General features: G+C 36.0%; 1 protein-coding gene across 2 annotated transcripts in view; it reads right to left on the minus strand.

Moving 5' to 3' along the window:
• SIPA1L2 (signal induced proliferation associated 1 like 2) overlaps positions 1–21,852 on the minus strand; it is a 124,682-nt gene that overhangs the window by 70,134 nt on the left and 32,696 nt on the right. For both annotated transcript variants that reach the window (XM_059468420.1, XM_059468419.1), the window contains exon 3: positions 807–2,515. In XM_059468420.1, the coding sequence (XP_059324403.1) occupies positions 807–2,271 (1,465 nt within the window). In that variant the 5' untranslated portion in view covers positions 2,272–2,515. The remainder of the gene's footprint in view (positions 1–806; positions 2,516–21,852) is intronic.

Genomic DNA, 21,852 nt, shown 5'->3' on the forward strand with positions numbered 1-21,852 from the left:
CTTTTCTTTTAGTAAAAGCAAGAAGATCTAGCTGTAATTCATAATACAGAAAGGACAGAGACAGATATTTTGGAGTTCTCCCACAAAACCAGGGATTTCATCCACGTTGCACAAGCCAGTACTAAATGCAGACTATCTTAGTTGATCACAAAGTAGAAACAGTTTATCTGAATAATGGTTAAAGCCAAGATAATTACTATGCTGACAAGAGTATCCTGGCAGTTTGCAGACTGAACATATCCTAAAAGAAAGGGCTATAAGGCTAGGAGAAGGGCATAAGACATCCTTCTTTATGCTGAAAAACTAAACATCAGGTCTCTATTTAAGAAGTAAATAAATGTGCATACAATAAGAAAGGCCTCAAGACACACTTGAAGACAGTTGAATCTAGAAGAGAATCAGAAGCCTCAATAATAAAACTTTCTCTTTTGGAGTCGTCTTTTAGGAAATAATTATTTCCACTCTGAGTATCAGTATTTCCAGTGCATTCACTGGATATAAATGACATCTTTTCCTCCTGCTTATTAAGAAAGTTTGGGTTGGAGAAGTTAACTTACATGCTATTTTATATGACCATTCATTAAATTACTTAATGAACTCACACAGTTATTGTACAACCATACATAACCCACTGCTTTGCCCTGAGAGAGCAAAAATAACAGGCTTGATTTCAATAAGGACTTTCAAGATTCTCTGGAATACCTAGGTCTCTCCATAAAGAAGAAGGAGAACAAACTATAATCTTTAATAAACAACTTAAATCTGATGCATGGATACGTCAGAACAGTTGCATTAGAAAAATTTACCTTTTCCATAGAAGAACTTGCGGTAATAATATGCTCCAAGATCGATGTGTTCTATGATGTAACGCTTCACTTTCTCTCTGTGAATGGACTGGTTTTCCCTTGGTACTTCCAGTACTGAAACACCAGCATTTGTGCAATGGGAACTCAGAGAAGATTCAAAAGAACAACTTTCACCTGAAGAAAAAGATGCTGAATTTGCCCTAGAAAGTGCGATCCGTCTATCTCCTTCCCCACCAGTTTCATTCCTGAAGTAAGGGCAACTCAATACTAAATCATTGCTTTTCCCATCGCCCTCATCAGCATCTAAGTTCTCTTTTGAATTGAGGTCCTCTTTGCTTCCCAAAGGAGATTCACAGTTTCCAGTCTGGCCTGCTGGCATCTGAGTCTGTGACGCAGCTGAGGCTCCAGTGGTGATATTTTTTCTTTTTCCTACATTTACTCTGGTAGCCATTGCTTCATTTATGTTAAACAAAACGCTCTGAACATCATAATGTGCAAAACATTTCTGACAGTTCCAAGAACGAACATTTCTGTCAAGTCTATCATCCAGGTCTGATGAAAACTTAAAAGTTTCGTGCTCACTTTTAACTGTTCGCAATTTTCTAAACAAAGATGTTTCTACTGCTTCTGATTTAAGTCTCCTCTTGAAAGATTTCTCCCTGTCTCGACCAATAAGTAGGGCACTATCCATATAATCCAACCCAGAAATCCTTACAAATTCTCCCCTGGAAATCTGTGCAGCAGCATGTAGACTTGGAGAAACCGTAGGATCACAGTGGAAAAACTCAGAAAATCCAAAAGGAGCAAGGGTTTTATGTTCAAAATTTTCCACTCTGTATCCTCTCAGCATTGCAAAAAAATTTTCTCCAGACAAGCCTTGTCTATCAATTGAAGAAGTACTGCCATATTCTCTGTGAAGAGCTGCTCCAGTATTTGGGTTAACAGCATTTTGGTCTAACACATCTTCAGCATCAATATCACTTATTGTCACATCACTGTTGCTCCTTTGCCTTATGGGATGAAGACCCCTTTGAGGTGAATGAACAAAAAGATCTCCAATTGAATATTTTCCCTCTGTAAATTCCAGTTCTAGCTCTTCTTGCTGTTCATCACTTTGGTCATTTTGTCCATTTGGAAGTACGGAGCCAACACCTTCATAACTGGCTGGAGGTCTGTTTTCCCAAGCAGCTTTACTCAGCTCCTTAGAACAATCCTTTTTGGGAGGCCATTCAGATACCCTTGCTCGAACACCCATTTTAGGCACGGCTGGTGTACCATTTGTTTGATTATTTTCAGCTTTGCTAGAGGCATTTGAAGGAACAGGAGGACCCATGCTACCGTTCAAGGCTTTAAGTTTCCTAGCGAAATAATCATCAGATTGCATGCTTCTTGAAGACTCCCTGAACTTGGAGGAAGTTCTGCTAACCTTGTGCTTATCTTCTTGCAAAGACCTTTGATCACTCATGTCCAGTCAGTGGGAGGGGAACCACTACTATTGCATAAATTTACTGTTACATTTGTTATTACATATCATGTTTTATGGGCCAATAAACTGTGATATAAAAATACTGTTACAGTCTTCCCACAGGTGCAGGCAGGGACCTCAGTGTACCATTTTTGCACAATTTCTATCAGAAGAGCAATCTGAAAACATTTCCTTCAGTTCAGATGCATTCAGTTCAGTATTAGTCCAGAAAAATTTCTTAAATCTGTTCATAAGGAAAAGGAAAAAAAAGTGTTAAAATGTTTATACTCAATAACAGTAAGTTTTCACTGTTTCTTGTATACCCATAACACCCCAAGAAACTGGATGGACCTAAAGTGACTTGCTTTGTATTATTTTGTATCCTTGGACTCCTTAAAACCCAGCAAATGTAGTAATTCCAAGTTTTTCACACAATTCCACAGGATGTGAGCAGCTTGAACCTGCATCTCCCATGGGCTCTCCAGTACATGCACAAGCAGAATAGTCACAGACAATTCTCTCTGCACTCCCTGCAATGCTGACAGCAACTCAGATGCCTACTCTCCATCTGATCACTGGGGTTTGTTTACATAATATCTAAGATGCTCTTTTCCAAACTTTCCTGAAAATGGTTAATGCACACAGGAGTGATGGGGCAAGACTGGTAGAAAACGTAAGTAAAATACATGGAGCAGATAGGACCTTATAAAGAGAGATGTGTTTTGCCCCATTTAAAAGAACATTTAAAGAAAAGTAATTGTACCACTATGATTAAGTCAGTGAATTAATGTATTTCGTTTCCTTCCCCTTCTCTCTTCCCAAAGGGGAGGTTTACTTACATTCCTTTCTTTGGAGTGCAAAACATTATTTAGCTGTGTAAAAAAGTTACAGTTGTTTCTGTTATATTATATTCCTCTGGTTGGAAACCCAGACTATTAACCCCGTTATTGTGATAAAGAACATGTCTCTTTTCTTCTGTAAATAAGAAAAGATATCAGCTCTATTGATAAGCCCCAATTTGATTACAAAATTGGAACTGTCAGGATATAAAAATACTCTTCAACAGTCCATGACTCATGCTGTGAAGATTCATATGCAGGCACAGTCCATCCATTAATCCATTGCATAAAAGCAGATTAAAGCAACAGACAAGACAGAATGCTGTGTACTTCTTCAGATTTTATTCCTTGAACAAAAATGCCAACACAACAATCTTTTAAGATGCTGCAAATAAGGACAATATGCATTTACCAGAGACTAAAAAGAAGTCAGGTTAAATTAGCTTGGAATATGAATTCTCCCTTGATTTCAATTACGAGATGAGGTAGCAAGAGGAGTTCAGAAGATGAGTGGTTTTTCTCCTATATTTAATTCCTATTAAAATTCCTTGGAGGATGGGGAGGAAGGATGAGACGAGGGACAAGGGAATAATATAAATTAAAATGTGACACCTTACTTTTTCCTGCTTGTCAGAAATCAACTGAAATTGTGTTTGATATAGCAAACTTTAGAAGACTTCTGCAGTATTGAGGTAACAAACACAAGATATCTTTCAGCACTCCCATAATGGCTATGGTTTCTATGTGACCAGTCGTAGAAATTGCTGACAGTTTCAATGACAACGTATCTCTGCAGCCTACTTTCACTCCATAGAAATTCCTTGCTGGCCAATGAAGACAATTAAATTCGTTCCTTACAGAAGTCCAAAAGATTACTTAAACAACTGATATATTCAGAGAAACAGCACTTGAAAAAAAAAAAAGTGGTAAGTAAGATTTTTAAACACTGACTTATGAAAATACTGTACAAAAAGAAAAATAGTGGTCAAAGAATCATAGAATGGTTTGGGTTTCAAGGGACCTTAAATATCATCTAGTCCCAACTCCCTGGCACGTACAGGGACACTTTCCACTAGACCAGGTTGCTCAGAGCCCCATTCAACCTGGCCTTGAACACTTCCAGGGATGGGAGATCCACAGCTTCCCTGGACAACCTGTTGCAGTGCCTCACCACCCTCATAATGAAGAATTTCCTCCTAATATCTGATCTCTTTCAGTTTAAGACAGTTAATCATCATCCAGCCACTACATGCCCTGTAGAAGTCCCTTTCTAGCTCTCTTGTAGGCCCTTTTTAGGTACTGGAAGGCCAGAATTAGGCCTCCTTGGAGCCGTCTCTTCTCCAGGCTGAACAACCCCAACTCCCTGACAGTCTTTCCTCACAAGAGATGTTCCACTCCCCTGATCATCTTCATGGCCTCCTCTGGACTCACTTCAACAGGTCCATGTCCTTCCTATGCCAGGTATCCCAGACCTGGATGCAGGGTTCCAGGTGGGCTCTCACCAGAGCACAGCAGAGGGGCAGAATCCCCTCCCTCACCTGCTGCCCACGCTGCTTTGAATGCAGCCCAGGACGTGTTTGGCTTTCTGAGCTGCAAGCACACACTGCTGGGTCATGTCCAGCTTTTCCTTCACCAATAACCCACAGAGTTCTTTGCAGGACTGCTCTCAGATATGTCAATATGCTCAACATTTTTGGAGCACAAGTAATACTGCAAAGTTAAAATAAAAGAAAGTTCCTTGCAAATTAACATGAACAGCTGACAGCTTTTTAATCACTTCTTAGACTGTTCTTTATACCATCATAGAAGTGGAAGAAACCTTTCCTCTGAAGGAAAACTAAACTATTCCAGAATGATCTTTTCTATTTCTGCCAGAATACAGAAGAGTGAGAACACACAGTAAGTTTAATTTCACACACTGGGAAAGATATTTAACTTCTTATTAAAGGTTAATACAATTTTCTTTGAAATGATGGTGAATTATACCTTGTAGCCTCCCTGCCCTTTTCTACATAAAAACCATTCATACAAGTCATTAGTTTATGCATTTTAAAATTTTAAAAAATCTCTGAATAATAGGAAAAAAGACATATAAGGTAAGAAAAGGCTGTCTTGCAAAAAGTCCATTCTTTTCTTCTCTTGTGTTAGCCTTTTTCCTATCATAAGCATTTGCAGTGTAGCAGTTTTCTATCAATCATAAGCATTTGCAAAAGTAGTGAATTGGACCAGGAGTATAAGGAAGGTTGAATTGAAACTGGAGATGAGGTGGTGGGAGGCAGAAGGAAAGAGCTATAGATGGACACTACCAGCTCACTTATTTTAAATCCAAATCCACAATGTGATTTAATGTTTGACCTCACAAACATCTGCATTTGTGAAAGGCATCAGAGCCTGAAGGCCACAGGGAAGCAAGAATTTTTTTGTTTGTTCTGTGGTAGTGGTGGTAGCTTAAATACTTGATGAAGTATGGCCTGAATATTTTAACACAGGTACATTGCAAAAGACAGTACTTTAATAGAGAATTCATTTTCTTTACAGTGCAAAGCTGGTGTGACAGAAGACTAAAGAAATGCCTCTTTGGAAATGAAGGTTGATATTTTATTGTAAAAAATGAAGTAATTGAAAAAAAAAAAGTCTGCCTGTTTTTTAACATGACAGACCCTTTCTGTAAATTCCTATAACTCAGCACAGTAGCATGTTGTGTAGCTGACAGCTGACTTAGAGTACTCTTCTCTTCAGACCTGTACAGCTCTTTTGGTCAAGTTTTTCACTTCCCTCTTTTCATCTCACCCTAGCACTGAAGAATGGAATCAGTGACAGATAAGGTCAAAAAAGAAAAGCTGGATGCCTACCCTGCTGTTGTGCTCCTGCCAACCCTTCCCACTAAGACTGCTGGATGTTATGCAAATAACTTAAGTTCCTTCCACACAGCTACAAAGACTTCCTTCTGAGCTCAATACAGCAGCTGGTTTGTTAGCTACAGTTACAGTTCTTTAACATGGAACAATTCCAAGTTTCCTGGGGACCTGGATACGTGCCCACAAATGTTCCTGTGCCAGTAGCAGAGCAATGAATGAGAACTGTGCTATTGGACTATCCTGTCAAAAGGAGGTTGTTTGGTAACGCTGCCTCATGTCAGCCTTGATAGATGGAAATGAATTATTTAAAAAGTCTTTCTGTGATCATTTTGTTGATCAAGACTTTGGAAATCTGCCCCTATTATTATGTAATGCTATCATCCTAAAAAAGAATGCATAATTTGGATGAAAGCATTAATCTCTACTATTTATCAAGATGACAATTCTATACACCATGACTCTCAAGCTCTACTATCTTAAAAAAAATGGGAAGTGCAATTTGATAAAACTGGAGTACAGGCAGTAATAACATGCCAAAAGCTGAAGACCTGACATTTAATTTGCATTCAATTGGTTCTACACAGCATTTTCTGTGTCTCCCTCCAGTTAGTTTCCAGTCTTCAGAGAAACACAGAGTGGTGCAATATTTGGCCAGTACAGCAGAGCAGCAGCTACACAATTGCCACTTCATGGGAATCTGAAGTTTGCAAGAAAATTCTGCACATGCTTTCAAGTGCAATGAAAAAGAAGACTTCAAGGGACAAATGAACATGGTTCCTAAGATGCCTGTATTTCCACAAGTTCTAGAAAAGAGAACTCACTGAACAAATGTGTCTCAAGATCTGTCACAAAGATCTGTCACAAAACTAAGATCACCACTGAAAAAAGTAAATAATTTTTGAAAAATTACAAAATAGAAGAAGAAGCTTTTAAAATTCAAGTTCCAACTTGTGGGGTTTTTTAAAACAGACTACGTTAGCAAGTATTCTTAGATTTACGTACTTTAATATATCTGTTAACAGCATCCATTTCTTAATGATTTCCTTAATATTCATAATAGTTCCTAAAAGAACTATGCAATTTTCAGAAGCAAAGTGACAGCCATGTCTGGTTTCCAAGCAATGTTATTTGTGTGTTCAATTCAGAGAACTCTGATCACACTGAACTGTGATATCATATCACATGACAGTTGATTATGATGTCACACAGGAGACTTATTACTGCAGATAGTAGTACAAAAAAGAAAAATGAAAAATTAGTTCTTCATGTTTTTTCCTTTTTTATGCAAATGTCTTTAGAAGACGATGATATTTAAGCATAATTGTCTTTAAATAGAATATTTCTTTCAAAGTTTTCCATAGGGCTCAGTGAATATTAAACAATAACACTAAACTATAATTGAGCTACTTATTCAGATTGCAGCTGTGGAAAATGGATTGGAAATAATACAATGATCAAATTATGAGCAGAGTTCATGAAAAAAAATGGTTCAAATTATTTTACATCAAATTTACAACTAAAGCAATAACTACTACAGTATAAATGGTTACCTCAGCTATGCATATTTCAGATACTTGATTAATATGCAGACATGGAAAAGAGGCAGAAGAACGATGGGAGGACCCTCATTTGGCAAATAGAAATACAGATGAGCTGCTCTGTAGTGAATATTTGTTGCACACTTCCTTAGCTATGCCGTATTTCTTTACATTTATAGTCTCTGTGAGTGAAATTTCAAAGTAGAAAACTGAAAAAATGCCGTTGTTGAAATAACATAGTTACAAAAATGTATCCACAAACAATCACGAGAAGTGGGAGGGAGGGAAGGAGCTATAGCTAAGAGTGACAACAGCCTACATGATTCTCAGTGCTGGTGTAAGACCCTCACTTTTCTTAGCAAACAGTGGAATTGCACTAGTTTTGGACTGGTACAATATTTTGGGTAAAAAAGAAATAAAAAAACATACTCTGTTCTTCAAACATAGTTCCCTCCTCAAACAAAGAAAATGGCAGATGAACATGAATACTGAGAAAGAGATGCAACAGAACTTTGAATTCCACATCTGTTTGGTGCTGTTCAGTGAAAGGTATTTTACTTTTAAGGGAGAGACCTCTCCAGCCATAACTTTCTCCTTCACCAACAGGCTGAGAAAAATCTGATGACCATGTGTAGAGATAATTGTGTAAGGGGTAATAGCAAATAGACCCTTTGAAATGCTAGACTTGTTCACCCTATGGTCAAGATCCCCCAACTGTCATCCTGGCATTTTCGGAGAAAATACTTTAATAAATCTCTCCTTCCAACTGCTAAATACAAAACTCAATACTATGCATCAGTTTGGTTATTTTTAAATATACTGCATCCATTCAGTTAAAAAAAAAAAAAAACAAAAAAACAAAAAAAAACAAAAAAAAAACATCAAAAAAGGCCATTACAAAAGATGCACTTTCTTCAGTGTAACTCATTATACCAAAGAATATCTATCACAAAGTTCCCACAGCTTCCCTTTAGCTTATCTTCTATTACTTTTCCTGAATATGTGGTCCTACATATTTTATCTCAGTTCATGCTTTGTTTAGTTAAAAAACACTGCTTAAGTTTTTCATCCAGCAACCTAGGTTATCTTTCAGTGAACATCAGTGTTTTATACAGAGCTGTTACTGACTATAGCCTTACTGTCACTTATTTTAAACCTTGTTAGAAATCACCTTCTGTTATTAAAAACTGCATTTAGATAAATTTGTGACTGTTTCAGCACTGAAATTTCTTAGACTATTAATACCAGTGTTCTGTTTTCCAATTAACACAAGACTTGACAGAGATACATTAAGGCTAATTTGATTTCCAGAACCAATTGGATATCATCCTATTCTTACAGCTCTTATGCAGAGCTCATCTATAAAACTGGAACTGAAGCTGTATCTTATTCAGGTTGAACCATGTAAAGTAGCAGAGTTTAAACAATAGCAAAACTGCCACTGAAAAATACACTGAGAATATTTCATTTGCATTCTTCCAACTCAGTTCAGTTATTTTTAACTGAAATTATGAAACCTAAAATACAGTAAAGCCTACAATATAAAATAATTAATGAAGTAAAAAGGAAACTTTTAACCAGGAAGTCTTAGACCAAAGAATTGTTCCAGGAAAAGGTTGAAAATATATACATACATCTTTTATATATATGTGATTGACCACCTATTTTTCCAGGGGGAGGGGACATGCACCAAACTCCTCACAGGTTATTATTATTAACTGATACTATTTTTTACAATCTTTAATAATTGCAAATAGAAGTTATTCAACTTATCAGTCAAATTCTGGTATCAGTGAATTTTTTTTACAATCTCACATATTCTAAACTCTCTTTGTTTTCTTTCATTCTTTCCATACAAGAATCTAGATATCAAAGGGCAGGAATAAGAAAAAAGTACCCAACTTATTGTTTATTAAATAATCTGGCTTCTTTAGAGAGACTAAAAAGACATCCAGAATGTAATTTACATAGAATCATCAAGTCTGACATACTAAGACACTGCCCTACTTTAAAGAATTTAGAGATACTTATGCCTGTTCCTCCAACATTTCACAATAATTGCAATTTCCTCATAAATAGAGTCATCCTTAAAATAGTAGTAAAGCAGAATTTTAATTCTAGTTTCATCTTTGAAAATGAAGAGTCTTCAACACATAATGATACAGATGCCTTATAAACAAGATTCACACAAAAAATAGAAGTCAGCAGATAAATACAAATAAATTTTGCATAATACTTGATATGTTCAGTGTAGTTCAAGATTTTAGAAAGAAGGAAGCAAAATCTGTTTGCATTACGTGTTCTTTTCCTCAGCCATAGATCCAATTCAGTAAGGGAGTTCACATTAGACAAAGTAGGAATTATTCTGAAAGGGTAAGGATGACTCATGTTCAGTTATAATACAGAAACACTGCATTGAAGCAAGTTCCAAAAAAAGCAAGAACAAAAAAAAGCAAGAACAAAAAAAAGTAGTCTTCTCAAACAAGCTGGACAACATCTGAAACTTCAGTGGAAAGAGAATTGTCTATAGGCTCAGAAATTGTCAAAAGTCAAACTGTCAGAGGATTGTTGAATTAGCCCTTCCTGCATGAATGTATGCATTCTCATTTAAATTGCGTAATCCACAAGGCAGGGACCATTCCTTTGTCCACTGTACAGGACGCCAAACATCATGATAACCCACATGGCAAACAACAAGTGGACCAAGTCACTGTCAGAGGCAAAGCTCAGAAAGATAAAGACAGGACTCATGCAGCTTGTTCACATTATTGAAGGACAAAGAAAAGGACAACCAATTGTATGAGCACCTGGATAACAACACCACAAGAGAAATACAGCCCCTGTAAATCACCTAGTAGAAGAGTATACAGAAAGGACCATATTCATATTGTATGTTGAGAAAGAAACATACATGTGCTCCATTTCAAAACAAACTTTTTACCTTTGAGTTGTTAAGAAACATTTGCAAGTACTACAAATGGTGTATTTTATGCAGTTCTTATCGAATACTGGCAGAAACAAAAAGCAACTCAGCGATTTAGAAGGGTACTGCATTATTTTAAAACAAAGAAAAGAACCTACTGTACACCTTTTCCCATAATTAGTCACATCAGAAATTATTTCTTCTAATTCTAGCTCAGTGCACAGAATTGAAATTCCAATTGAAAAGCACTCTGCCTAAGAGCAGGCATAGAGAAAACTAGATGAAAAACCCACAAGAAGCAACCCACTTAACATTAAGAAATGTCCATTTCATAAAAAAAAGTCACACTGTAAGAATTTTTAACAAATTGCTACAGAAAGAATGATGGGATTGAAAAATTAGTAGTTAAATAATATCATTATCTGAGTTTTCAATCTTCAACATTTAAGGCTTCATGAATGGAGACAGATTTCCAACTGAAAAATACGCTCAAATAAATTTCTGACAATGCACTAGCACTGTATTTTCTACAGTTTTTTTCTGCAGCTTTTGGGACATATCTGTCAGGCTGTTCCCACATAGTGCATACAATTGCTTTTGATTATTCTGAAAAAAATAGGAATTCTGGAGTTGGCAGCTCTTTAGCTATCTGAAGAAATGGGTTTTAATTATAAGTTGATAGGAAAGTAGAAACGTCCTAACATTTTGACTGTTGTTTCACATTCTGAGGTAGAAATTTGGAAGCAGGTTCAGAAGCTGCACTGAAGTTGAACAAGGAGTCTAGTACTGCAAAAGGAGATATTGTTCAGAAAGAGAGAACAAGATTGCAAGCTTTGGCTTTTCAGAGTCAGTATGTCACAAAAATTTGTGAGCCAATTCCACTTTTCATAACTCTAGAACAGTGAGGCCCAAAATAAAGCTTTTTCATCCACTCAGTGAAAAGATAAAACAATGCATCTATTAAACAGCTGAGGCTGCCTATTCCACGAAAGAGGTTTCAGATGCTGACACTACTCAAGAAAGCTTTTGAAATGTACAAAGCCATTTTTAGCCAGAACAAGAAAGCTCTTTTACATATTTCCATTATAACTGCATTCACAGTAAAAATGCTGCTCAGGCAGGAGCACTGATCAAGCCTGCCACGCTCACGCCAGTGATGTCAGACCTAAGCACTCACTTGGATTCCATGGTATGATCTTACAGACCCAAACACTGGGCTTGGCTCCAGAGATCACCAAACCCCTCCAAACAGCAAACCACTTACAACATCAATGCTACTTCTACCAGAAATACTCGCTCCAATGGGTACAGCTTTTAAAAGAATCTAATTTTTTTAAGCAGAAAGGAAGAGCCTCCCTAAAGCAAAGACACACCCAGTACATCGGTCAATGAATGAGACAGTCAGAGACCTTGCATGAATTTTAGTCATGGCTACACAACAGCTTGAAAACTCATTATTTCAGCCCAAAAACTTCTGCTTTGACACACTACCATCAGTAAGAATTCTATTATCCAATGGGAGCCAGCATTTCAAAAGGATTTTAGAGGTATAAAATGAAAGGACCAAGTGATAAGTGAAAAAAGGTTAAACTGTCATTCTCCTCATGTTCATGAGAAATATGTATGCCATCCAGCAGATTTCCATACACTTACAGCAGACCTTGATGGCTTAAAATAACCAGATTTTTGCATTTAAACCATATGTAAAAAACATATATATTACAGATAACCTTTCAAACATCCATCAACTGTATAAAACTTTTGGTACCAGGGAATATATGGATATGGTACTTATACTCAGTGCCTAGAAAATTACAATATTTTGCTACTTATACTATTTTATCCAATCTCCTGTTGTACACAGAAATTTGAGAGAAAACTGCAGTGATTAAAATAAGATGTGAGAAACTTTGCTAAACACACATTTTGGTTATATATCTCCTCATATTTCACCCCCAATATTAAAGATATGTCCATGTACTTCTTGAGTTTTCCTGTAGTAACACTTATGATGATACTTGAGTTTTTCTACTAAAGGACTTCAATTTCTATTGGAGTCTATCTATTAGAAAGGGTCACACAAAGCTAACACTGGTCTTTCCAACACATTGCAACACCTGGACTAAGAGGAAATCAGAAAGTGTATAAATACAGTTTTAGAAGTTCAAGTTAGTTCATTTGTAAGGGAAAAAAACTGCTTGAGTCCACTTCACTTCTAAAGCAAAGGAGAATTTGAATAACCTCTCTCATTGCAAAAGTTCACAGCAATGAAAAACACCCAAAACCACTGTCTATGACAGCAGAGAAACACTGCCTGTGACAACTCAAAACATTCCAATGTTCTAGCTAAGAGGTCTTAACTGTTCACTAAGAAGTACAGAAGCACATGCTAAGGAAAAAAGAGAAACAAAGCTAAGATTTCTCTTATGTTTTCAAGAAAGTAAAACAGGAAGTAGGTTTCCTGTCATGTCATTTGGCAGTAGAGTGGATCTGATACCACAGTTCTGAATTATTTTTAGTCTTAATGCAGGAAGTGGTTGATTAAAATAAAATAAGTTTTTAAAAAAAGGAAATGTGAACATGAGACATTGCTTCTTATGGAAACCAGTTTAGTTTGACCCTGATTCTTTATCAACTGGCAGGAATTGTGAGGTAGTACAAACTGATAATAATACTGGCCAGTTTTTCAAACTTTAGCTTCAAGCTGACTGAGGATCTGCAGTTTCAAAAGCCATCACGTAATTTCTCTGGTACTTCTGCATCACTGTAGAGCTCTAAACTGTCCCTTCACATCACTGTGCATCAAGACCTTTTTAAAAAATTTATGTTATGAGAAGAGAGGTTTCACTTTTTTCTATCCTTCCTCTCAGAAACAAAAGAACAGGAGTTCCATACAGAAAGCTATGATGGCCATAATGCACTTGATTCATACAGTCTTACTACATTTAAACAATTTTTTTCTTAATTTACACTGCAAATTTGGAAAGCAGGCTTAATAATATTAATATACACTAAATATTTTGGCAGTTACCAAATAATTTGGTAACTTGTGTCCACATGACCTTTCCAAGCACATGCAATTGGACCTGGAGCACCTGGCACTGAACAATTCAGCTTGGGCAAACAAGTGCCTCTCTGAGACAGCCACCCTCCAGGCTGGTTGGTTCCACAGCTTTGTACAATAACAGCTCTTTTTCTGATGAATAGAATCTTTTTCCATAATTCCAGATATAAACAGAAGAACAGTAGCTGGAGTGAGGGAGTTGTTAGCAGAATATTGTTCTTCATTTTTCATCAGTCCACTCAAATTTGGCACACCCTGATAGCAATAAAATGTCACTGCCATCTGTTCAGTGATCATTTGAAATCCATCTAGAAACAAATTGCTATTAAGCTAAAAAACTCGTTCTCAATGAGACTAAAGAGGGCTATAATTGAAAATAATGTTGTTAAAGCTTTATATCAACTTTATGGACTCCTTCTGCTTCCCCCTCAAATTAAAAAAAAAAAAAAAAAAAACAAAACAAAACAAAAACAAACAAACAAAAATTAAAAACCAAAGAAAAAATACAAAAATAGCCAAACCCACCCCAAACAATAAGATTGCATTATCATTGCTCTACAGATTTACTTCAGTTTACTAAGTTATAGCACATGTCTGAGAACTTTCTGGAGTTGTCCTGCTGAGAATATATGCTATATATTTTCATTTTAAACACGAAAAAAAACCCCTGTCTTTATAAATACAGTGTGGAAACACATCTTTCAAATATTCTGAGTCAGAGAGGTAAGATCTCAATTTTTCTAGATTGGAAAGAAGACACCTTGTTGTATATATGTATTTTCCAGACAAAGTCATCGTCCTGACTGAGGTTAAGGAATGCAGATTCAGAGTTGTATTCTTTTATGCTAGAGACTCATTAGAGAAAATGGCTATAAGCCTTTCTTGATTCTTAGCTGCAAGCCACCATAAGCATGCTGATATCTTCTAAATTTACTGCTTTATGAAAAGGTAAAAATGCTTGAAAATGAAGTCTTGCTTTAAGGTGACTTACTGACATGTTCAATAATCAATAATTTGTCTTTAAACAGATCTCCAAGCACACTAAGAAACAGCACTATTTGGAACCATGAAAAACATAACTGTGGGAAGCATGGGGAATGCTAGTTTTAAATTCATATTCATCTGGAATGGTTTGCTTTTATAGGGCCAATTTTGTTTTAACTTTTGCTTTTAAAATTCTGGTTACATAACACCCCATCCAATAAATCAGACACTGAATTTTATATTTGATTTATCAAGTTCTGCTCCTTATGTAAATGAAAACGTTCAAATAGGAGGGTATAATTAACTGATCCAAAGTGTTCACACACAGGCATAGTAATGCAGTGTAGGCATTGTAAAAAATCTGCCTCTGAATTTCATTATTGGCTTTGATTTAGCACAAAGTTTCGGGTCAGCCAACAAACTGTATATCATTTATACAGACCACACATTTCTGGAGCTGTGTTTTTACTTGCTGTCAGTGCATATCTCCCTCATTTTGAAACATATTTGCATTATAGAAACTACAGATCTATTTCAAAATCCAAATTTAGAAAGGAACAATCACATTTGCCATGTTTCTGACTGTTAGAAAGCTCATATTAAATTACAAAAGAAACTGCACATTTGACATATAAACTACCTGAATGGCATTCTCTCTCCTTCCCCACACATACTCAACTACTTACCAGTAAAATCCATAGATTCTTTTTCCCCAAAATACACATCATTATCAAATAAATAGTATTATCTTTATAACCTAAATAACCTTTATAACTGACTGAATATCTGTCAACAAATTATGAATTGCTTACAAAGGATCTCAGCTATTCATGTCAACATTATGTATGATCCTTTACGAAAAATATCCTTACCTAGGGCAATTTGTAACGTGAGTGATTTTAAATATTATTCCAGGATCTGCCCAGCTAGTTTTTCTAAACTCAATAAATGTACATGAAGAAAAAAAAAAAAAAGCGAAATCTTGAGCAAAAAAACCCAATGCTAATGTCTCATGAGTGGCTATTTCAGCACTTTTAACCAGGGGTTGTCCCTATTTCACTGGGAAGGTTTTTTGATGCATATTTATATTTCAAAAACAAATAGCTTGGGTATAGCTTTCTTTCCATTCAAGGATTGTGTACATCTGCATGCCATGTTTGGTGTACAACACCAGCAATTCTTTGCCTCTCATGATGTGGTTCCCATCCATATTTATTCCAGTGTGCTTCTTCACTTCTTCTATTCTCTGTTTCCATATACTTGGCACCATGCATCCACCAAATCATACCCAATTAATGCAATATTTTCCACCTCAATCCACATGTCCATCATCCTCCATTCAAGGAGCACAAACCAGACAAGTGAATATATGTTAGGCCCATGACATCCTTTGGTTTGGAATGGGAGTGCTCACAGATAACCCTTACTCAGGCACAGCTAGGCAGAATGAAAGCAGGCTAATAAGGTAAACTATGATGCTAGGCAAAGTTGGGATGGCAATGGTTGTCATCAACCATTTATTTAATTTGTAGGCACTCAGAAGCCATCAGCTTTGCTGATTACTAGTCAAAAGGTCTCACTCCATCTTCTTTGTGTTTTCCAAGCAGAAGCCACAGAGTGGCTTCTGCTCACTGACTGCTAAAGCCATCCCTAATCCAAACCCTTGTCCAAAATAGTCTCTTATCAAGGAGTGATCTGCTTGGTCCTGGCAAGTTCAGTCACCTAAACCATCATGAAAGGAAAAGAAGCATCCTCTATCATTGTCTTAATCCAAGACCATTTCTTCCTCTTTTATAAATATCCTTTTCCTTGTCCTTTAGACAGTTTACTAGTCTGACAAAAGTCCAGCTTTCCAACACAGCATTTCAGTTCATCAGAATCTAAAAGCATGTCTTTGCTGTAGCCTTATCTAGAAATATTCACTTTGGGTTCTATTTAATTCTGCCATTTAACTATTCATTCCCTCTCTGAATGTTTGGTCCTCTTTGGTATCACTGTTACTCCTCTACTGTCACTTCCTTTATTTCAATATGTTTTTTCTCTTTAGTATCTTTCTAAAGTTTCATAAATCCTTTCTTTTCTCCCAGGACACATCTTTTTGCTATCCACGTCAGTCAGTTGAGACACTGTACAACAGCAGTTGTATCAGTTACCTCAGTTTCCTTTATCCTTCCCAGCAGACTAGGAAAGCTATGGGATTTCTTTTTAAATGCTGTATGACTATTTAAATGCTTCTTTTCCTCTGAATAAGAAGGGTCTGTACCTACACTCAACAGTTAATACAATGTGTTGCTCTTAGGTGATAATCCATTCCTCCACCTCTTGTCAAAACCAAGGCAAAACAAATATGTACTTCAATATGTTCTTAAAGTCAGCAAATTATCTAGTTCAAACAATAGTCTAGAAAAGATTCCAATGAACAAAACCTTTCAGAGAATACTCTGTCATCAACACTGTCAATTACAAAAATAAGCAAACAAATAAGGTCCTAAAGATCAAAAATTATGTATTTTTAGTATAGATAAAGTAAGACAAAACCATAAAAAGGAAAACAGAATATATAATAGTCTTTGTGGTACTATATAATACTTTTTAAAATTGGAATTATTTTTTATAATGTTTTTTCATTTTTCAGCTATTATTTTTAGAGGAAATATAGCAGAAATATATAGCCTTTGCTTTAAAAAATGATTATTAAATACCCTCACAAACTCCTTAAAGCTGCTTGAAAGTGTTAAATTAATATTTGAGTTTAAACACAGGTTGCTACTTAAAAACATCAAAGATATATATCAAAGTCATCAAATAACTCAAACAAAGGGAACATGTATGAGGAAAAAACCCAAAACCATTTGTATCCAGGATAACAAATACCTGTTCTTCAAAGTATTTAATGAATGCCAGAACTTACCTCGAAGCTAAAATGAAAATGCCTAATTATTTTGCCACATCTTCCTACAAAACTTATTTTCCCTTGGATTACTGGGGCCTCATTTTGTTCCCCTTTTATGTCTTCAAGATTCACCCTGTTCTTCAGGGTACCCAAAGAATATCTGGTCCAGCTGTTAAAGACTGAGGCAAAGAAGGCATGGAGTACCTCAGCTTTTTCCTCATCCTTTGTCACTATGTTTTCCCCTACTTGTAACAAAGGCTGGAGAAAAAACCTCAGTGTAAGAGTTATTTTCACATTTGGTTCTCAAACCAGTTGTAAGGAGTATTTGCCAAACCTCTTAATTTTAAATAAATTTTAATAAACCTAGTTTTCCAAGCAGATATCAGCAACATTTGTAACTGAGTTAGAAAAAAGCACATTATTAAACAAACACACGAAAATTGAATTCAATTTGCTGATATACAATTAATTGTTCCTACACACACAATGACTCCACTTTTGAATGAGACAGAATTCAATGCATGATGCAAACTTCTTTGCACATAAAAAAGTTGGGTGAAACTACTATAGTAGGATATTGTGCTTAAGCTAAACAAGACAAGCATTATTTCCATTGAACTCCACAGAACCCCAGTGACAGTGTGAAGTAACTGGGGAAAGAGTACACATTAACATAAAAATTCTGAGTCCACTGGAGAAAAGCAGCTTTGTGGAAACTGTAGAACCAAACTACAAATACAGAAAGAATTATCTAATAGTGCTGTACAGTACAACACAGCAAACATCCTCCTACCCTGAAATACTCAGAGAAGGATATAAATTTGAGTTTGACTTGTTTTGATACTGTTAGGCTAGGGGTTTATGTTGGGTCTCTTTGTTTGTGGGTTAGTTGGTTTGCTTTTTTGGGGGGAGGGCTATTTTATTTTTGTTTTAAGAAAAAAAGTTTATTTTATTAATTAGAAAAGAGTACAGTCTGTTCAATATACAGCTTGCCTTCCAAGAAATATCCTAAGCTATGCATTCCTGTTTTGTCGCAATATCGTTTAGATTCCAGTAAGAAATAAGCTCTCATGTCTCTATGTAATACCAGAAAGGAAATTAAATCTTAGTGGATTTACAAAATGGAACTTCAGCAATCAATGTGCCAGTGAAATACTGAAACTACCAGGCAACTGGCTACTATGAAGTGGGAAGGCACCGAGAGGAAAGTTTGCCTCCTCACCCTCACCAAATACAGAAACACTTGGAAACTAAATTGTTCACATAATAGGAAAACCAAAATCTTCACAGTTGTAGCTATAATCAACATCTAAAAACTACAGACAAGACAACAGAAGCAGATCCTGGGCAATGGACATGTAGGAGGCACTTTACTGGAAATGTTTGCTTCCAGAGAAGGAATGACTACTACTCGACAGACCACATATGTGGTCAACCAAATGGTTTTTTTTAAACATGAATCAGTATCAAAACCAGATGTCTTCTGATTCAATTAATAAGCAGATTTCATAACAACTGAATAAAGAAAGTACCACTTACAGAATAAAGCAAGTATGAATGATATACTACAAAGACTCATCCACAGAACACATGCAGACTCTTCTGTCCTGCTTTTGTAGAAATTTTTTATAAGGTGATGCAAACTAAAAGCACTTTAAAAACCCAACAACTCAGCCCCAATCCATCATATAGACAGACTTCAAACAGGGTATGGGATACCACTAAAGCCTTTTTCCAGAGCCTCTGTCTTTCCAGTGCTATGGAACAAGGTAATTTGACAATATTCTTAATTTAAACATAAATAGAGAAACATCTGTTTACACCAGGCTTAGCTCTGCTTCTGCTACCTAGAGAAGATGAGTGAAAAAGCATTTCAGTAAAATCTTCACCAAGCAGTATACCCAACATAGCTGGGCAGTTTCTGGGCTGAACACTTCAAGGAAATACACCATGTCAAAAGGACAAGGTGGTAACAACTGAATCTAAGAAATGGGGGTTGCTGTCTGCATGCAAACGAGCAGGGTTATCAAGGGTTGAAAAGAGACAGGAAGTATATTCTAGTCCAAGCTGACACTTAGAAGTCAGTAACAGTAATTTAAAAAACTAAATCTGTTAGTTAGAAAACCTAATCTGTATGTTAACATTTGAGACACAGAGCTGGAAGAAGGTGGGGAAAACCTTTTGTCCCCCTCATAACCCATCCATTGATCTTATGGCCAGTACTGAGGGGTTAGTATGAGAAACTGTCTTTTCTTGCAAAAGAAAGCTAAACAAATAAATAAATAACCCAACCTAGTTTAGTTTTTTTCACTCCGCACTACAGTAAAAGACGGAAAAGGAAAAAATGCTAAAATAATTTCAAATCAACCAGAGGAGTAAAGCATTAATACTACATCATCCACTTCCCCTTGATATTCACAAAGAAAAGAGATGAGAGACCAGGAAACCCAAAGCTTCCAACAATGAAATAATTGCTTTAGTACACAGTTCTAGAAGCTCTGCACACAACCTCATAGTACACACACACCTAAAACAATGGAGAACTCTATTTTAGTTTCCTGTGTGAACTTAATAACAAAAAAATACAAGGGCAACAGAAATACAAACATGGAAGGTTCAAGGCAAAAGCAATCCTAATTAAATACACTTGTCAACTATAACATAATTTCAGTACGCAGTTTGTCAATTTTTATATTTTCACAATTACTTCTTTACAGTGACGCTCTGCTAACACATAAACACACACAAAAAATCACTTTAAAAATACCCTTAATTTTAACTCTCTAGCTACACAAAACATCAATCCCAACAACTCATTCTAGTGGTAATAGGTATATGATAGAGCAAATTTCCTTCCTACTTCATCCAGTAATACCATATTACATCAACTTGAGATCTATCATGGTTACAAACACTAACCCATTTGAGAAAAACAAAGTATTTCAATTGCTTTTTTCTAGTTTAGGAACAGTGTTTCTAAGTCAAACTATATGAAATGCAAAGTAGGAGAGAACCTAAGTTTAAATTACTAAAAATACTGTAAATTCTGGCTGCCCTGGAGACAAAGTTAGCTGAAACAAGTTCAGCTGCCATATAATCCACACTCTTCCTCCTGCTCAGACAAAGCTACCAACTGCCAAATGTTATCTAATAATTACCACTTGTAAAGTAAAACGGCTGGACTATGCCCTCAGTTTACCTGTCTTTAGACAATAGTTTTGAATTAAACCTGCAGCCCACTCCAACCTTCCAAGTTCTAAAAAGGCTTGCCAAAGAGAACAGAACAGGCAAGAAAACCCCAAAGAAATCTATTTACAGGTGTATTCTAAATTCCAAAAATGTGCAGGAAGAAATTTCTAAACATTCTGCTCTTTTAAAAAAAAATAAAAATCCTACTTTAAGGAAAGATGAAAATAGAGACAAAAATCAAAGTCACATTCTTTGTATCTGGTTTCTAAATGTGATACAGCAATAACATCAATCCCCAAGTAAGAGAAGTTAAGTAAATATCTGTGAATGGTGATTTGGAGCCAACTGAAAAATAAAGAAAGGCAAAGTAGAAATGGTCTATCTAATCTGTCATTCACCCAAACATAATTAACTGTTATCATTATTAACAATAACAAAGATCACTTTTCTGTAATCTGCAAGAGACAAATGACAAAAGGAAGGATGTCGCATACAGAAATGTCTCAACTTCTCTTTTCTTTTAAGCCGTTAGTATATATACTTAACAAACAGTACATGAAATGGAAATGTGTGCTCCCATCCCTCTTGGAAATAACCCCTTCAAAAAATGTTTACAAATTTAGTTCATATTTTTGAGAAAATTTTGCTGCAGTGGACTTTGATCTTCAGCATTTGGTGGCATGTAGCCCTGCCCTTCCTGAAGCTGTCCAAAGCAGTTAATGTCACTGATCTTAACTATGACCAAAAAAAACTTAAGAAATTTCAGGAATAATGTTTTTCTTTTTTATTTGTTTTTCAACTATTATTTCTTTCTATCCATTTCATTTTCTCCTATTTGCAGTAAGATAAAACAAGAAACTGTACACAAGCAGACACTTGATGAAGTGGAGGACCTGGGAAAAGTTTGTATTCCTCCTTCCCTCTCCTCACAGGTTGCCATGCAAGACAAAGTACACACTCCATTCACAGGGAAGAATTTGACAAGGCAACAAATCAGGTTACTAGGCTAAATGGCTGAAATGAGATGGCAAAACAAAAGAAAAAACTTGCAAAAAGAAAAAAGCCTAACAGCTAAGAACTACAAAGTATTTGAATGATATTCACAGCAAATGAATAGCTTTTTAGAGGACCATAAAAGATAACTGAGAGTACTTGTGGGGTTTCTATTTTTGAAACTAGATGCTTCCTCGCCTCTTGCCCCCTCCTCCCCCCTCACTTTGCAAACAGACAGGGCTCAGAGTGTGCTGGTTAATAACCAGACCAGGTCAGCCTGCAAGAGATTATTTTAAGCTG

Source organism: Ammospiza nelsoni, chromosome 3, assembly GCF_027579445.1.
Source record: "Ammospiza nelsoni isolate bAmmNel1 chromosome 3, bAmmNel1.pri, whole genome shotgun sequence".
Taxonomy (NCBI): Eukaryota; Metazoa; Chordata; class Aves; order Passeriformes; family Passerellidae; genus Ammospiza; species Ammospiza nelsoni.